Here is a 3,679-nt window from a genome sequence, read left to right as displayed (position 1 = left end):
AAAAAGCTGTCACCAGCTTACTAGTTGATAACCAGGAATTTTGCCCTAAATAATAAAAAGGAAACTGAACAAAATTATAGAAAATGTTAACTTTGCTATAAAGTAGGGGTCCTCAAACTTTTCAAACAGGGGGTCAGTTCACTGTCCCTTAGACCCGTTGGAGGGCCGGACTATAGTCTAAAAAAAACAACAACCTATGAACAAATTCCTATGCACACTGTCCTCAGCGGGCCGCATGTGGCCCGCGGGCCATAGTTTGAGGACGCCTGCTATCAAGTGTACAAATTAATATGCCAATGAAACTTCTTTTAAAAACATTTTAGGGACACTGCTGGCTTATTGCCACAGAGGTACATATGCACACCACCTAGCTAATTAATTCTATGATCAGGTCAGCTTCAGCCTCTAGTCTGTGCTCTGGCTCCTGGAAAAGTAAAGAGGGATAAAACCAGCATGGCGATTTAACAGAGCAAGAACAAAGCCCTCCCCTCCCCAAGCCAACTAACAAAGCAGGGCCAACTATTGGCTATGTTCTTAATTCAAAATATCATCTGTTTGCTGTGAATGGCAATTATTTGAGAAATAAACAATGAATATAATTAAACAGAAAAAAGTGTGGGCTTTGATGAGGGAGGTTTATACATATTTATGAGATTAAAAAGATTTATTACCTTTTTGATAAGAAATAGCACGGTTTCTTTACTATTATAACACATAATGTGACAATTATTAATATATAATAAACATCAAACCCAGTGCCCTTAAGTCAATTCTGACTCACAGTGACCTTATACAGAGTTTCTGAGGCTGTAAATCATCACAGGAGTGGAAAGCCTCATCTTTCTCCTTCAAGTGCCTGATGGGTTTGAATAATCAACTCCACAGTTGGCAGTCCAATGCTTTTCTGACAGTGCCACCAGTACGTATTATGTTATAAAGTTAACTTTTAGCTCAATCTCCACTTAGAAAAATTTAACTACTATCAAAATAAATATCTACTGTTTTCAACCACTGACAAATAAAAGTCGCCCCTGCACCCAATCCAAGACAAGCAAATTAGCAACAAAAAAGTTTTTTACCTGGCATGTTCTTCAGGAAGTTTTCTTTGTCGCTGCATATGAAACATTAAATCTCCTCCATTTACATATTCTATAACAAAGAACAACCTAAAACACAAGAGAGAACCCATGCAGCCAAGAGTCCCAAAATAAGGTAGCATCAACTTGCAAATTTAACCCCTTCAGAAATCAGCCATGACAGAGAGAGCATTCTACATGCTTCATAAACAGCAGAAATTGAGAAGAAGCAAAAGTGGTGGGAATAGTAAGCTGTTTAATCTTAGCAAAAAGGAAAAGTAAACCCACGTGATAGTAATTCTGTAACTTCTATCTATTCTAAAGTCGTACTGCTTGCACACCATAATCTCTCTCACCCCAATGTTAGCATTGATAAGATAAATAATTGTCAGCTGTCGCCCAAGATAAAGAAGTTCTAATCTCCTTCTTCCCCACCTCAGTGAAACTCTCCAAACTCTCACTGCTATGGAGTCAATTCTGACTCATAGTGACTGGCCCTAAAGACAGAGAACTGCCCGAGGGTTTTGAGGCTGCAAATGCCTACAGGAGCAGGAAGGCTCATCTTTCTCTTGGGGTTCGGTTCAAACAGCTGACCTTGTGGTTCGCAGTCCTAGTCTTAACGCACCGTGCCACCAGGGCTCCTGCAGTGAAATTCCAGAGAAACCATAAATCCTAAAACAAACCCCAGGTTACTTTAAAGACTACATTGCTATTGTCATAATCATGATCTGGCTACATTTTATTGTTGCCTAAAGCAAGCGATTTCCTGATGCTTTCCATGCTTATCCATGTCACTGACTGAACAGAGCTGCCGGAAGTTATAAATACAGCATTGTCTGTCTTTCTCCATGACTTCTACTCCACAAATCAGGAGAAAGGGTTTTGTTAGTGGAATATACCGATGTGCAAAGTCCAGCAATCGTGCCCTTGTGCTTCCATCTTACCTGCTTTCCGTCTGAAAGCAAGAATGTAGCCCAACAAGGAAAGGATGATTGGACGCCTGCTCAAAAACGTGCTTTTCTGTCTGCACCCAGTCAATATCCTATTTTAAAATATGAGAGAAATAAGTGACATCTAACAGAAATCATAGCCCAATGTATGTGTTCTTAGCAAGGGAATCATCCCGTAAGTATTACCAACTAGGTTAATACCAAACAATTACTAATCATGACATACGAAAAGATATATACCTCTAGCATTTCCAATAAATCAAAGTAAATCTTTCACTATAATGACATTACCTAGAAAAATTTCATACCACTCAAGTATGCTTTCTCCTGATATGGTTTGATTTTTGTTTTTAAAAGATATAAGAACAAAACCAAAATAAGCTATAATAAATATCTCTTACAGTGTTTTGAAGCACATGTTTAGAAGCATACACTAAAACAATGAAGCCTGGGCCTGGAAGACAGACCGAGTTTAGCTGTAGGAACACCTCGCTGTGCTTACCTCATCATCATTGACAAGCTCTTTTTTCACAACTTTCATTGCATAAATACGATCTGTTTTTTTTAATCGAACCAGTAGTACTTTGGCATAACTTCCTCTTCCTATTACCCGGAGCAAATCAAAATCTTGAAGTCCTAAACTGGATGAAGCTTTGCCACTTTCTCTGGTGTTCATTGCCTGTAGAGAATATTTATAGCAAAGAGTTGTGCTTGGAAGTATTCCACATAATGCAATGTATTTCTAACTCATAGTTATGCCTATTGTGATTTTAAAATATTGTCTGATTTGAGCTCTTAAGAATTCTTTTCCTGCATCATTCCAGACCGTATAATATAACTATATAGAGGCAGGAAAAGTTTGTGAGTTTAGGGCAAAGCAGTGGTGATCAGGAGGAGGAGGGAGAAAAAAAAAATGTTTGTGGGTAATGGAGATACTTCAATAAAAAAAATACGACACAAACTTTAAGTGCTGGGAGAGTGTGGTACTGTTATGAAAAATAAAGTGTGGGGTAGGGAACGATTGACAGAGATGGTCTTAGATAATAAGCTAATTTAGAAGTGACAATGGGGCATCCAGATGGAAGTCTGCTGGAAGCGTAACATGAAATCAGCCAGTGAGAGGACACATTTTTATAGGTGATAGGCAGAAAACAAGCACAGGACAGACAGTTCAGCAAATGGAAGCTATTATTTTCCACAGAAGACCAAGGCATTTGGAGATGACAAATCCAACCTTACAACACTGACAACTGGAAACCTAAACTTCTGGATGTTTATAGAAAAGACTGAAAATAATTCAGCCATGAAGGAAATGAAGTTCTAATACATACTATATGCGGATGAACTTTGAAAACACTATGCTCAATGATGGGTGGTAGGATTGTAAAATTGTTGATAGGGCAAATGCTTTGTTACATGTATATTTACCACAATTAAAAGAAAAGTAAGCTACACATTAAGTACATACCATATGGCCCCACTAAAATGAAATATCCAGAATAGGAAAATGCGTAGAGACAGAAGTTCTTAACAAGAAGTTTTTTAGCAGGGTGGATGGGAGGGGGAAGGATTACTGCATAATATATACTAGGTTTTTCTTTAGGGAGGGATGAAAAACTTAGAAAACAGTGATGACTGTACAGTATGGTGAAT

At 38.2% G+C, this 3,679-nt stretch overlaps 1 protein-coding gene across 1 annotated transcript in view; it reads right to left on the bottom strand.

The window, feature by feature from the left end:
* PRKCI (protein kinase C iota) overlaps positions 1-3,679 on the bottom strand; it is an 83,417-nt gene that overhangs the window by 31,779 nt on the left and 47,959 nt on the right. The window contains exons 9-11 of the mRNA XM_030887653.2: positions 2,529-2,705; positions 2,021-2,118; positions 1,080-1,166 (exon numbers count right to left, since the gene is read on the bottom strand). Coding sequence (XP_030743513.1) covers positions 1,080-1,166; positions 2,021-2,118; positions 2,529-2,705 — 362 coding nt within the window. The remainder of the gene's footprint in view (positions 1-1,079; positions 1,167-2,020; positions 2,119-2,528; positions 2,706-3,679) is intronic.

The sequence above is a fragment of the Echinops telfairi genome, unplaced genomic scaffold (assembly GCF_000313985.2).
Source record: "Echinops telfairi isolate 266 unplaced genomic scaffold, ASM31398v2 ScPeMD7_7420;HRSCAF=8458, whole genome shotgun sequence".
In the NCBI taxonomy this organism is placed as follows: domain Eukaryota; kingdom Metazoa; phylum Chordata; class Mammalia; order Afrosoricida; family Tenrecidae; genus Echinops; species Echinops telfairi.
The sequence above is the reverse complement of the archived record's forward strand: the minus strand, read 5'-3'. Positions and strand labels throughout refer to the sequence as shown.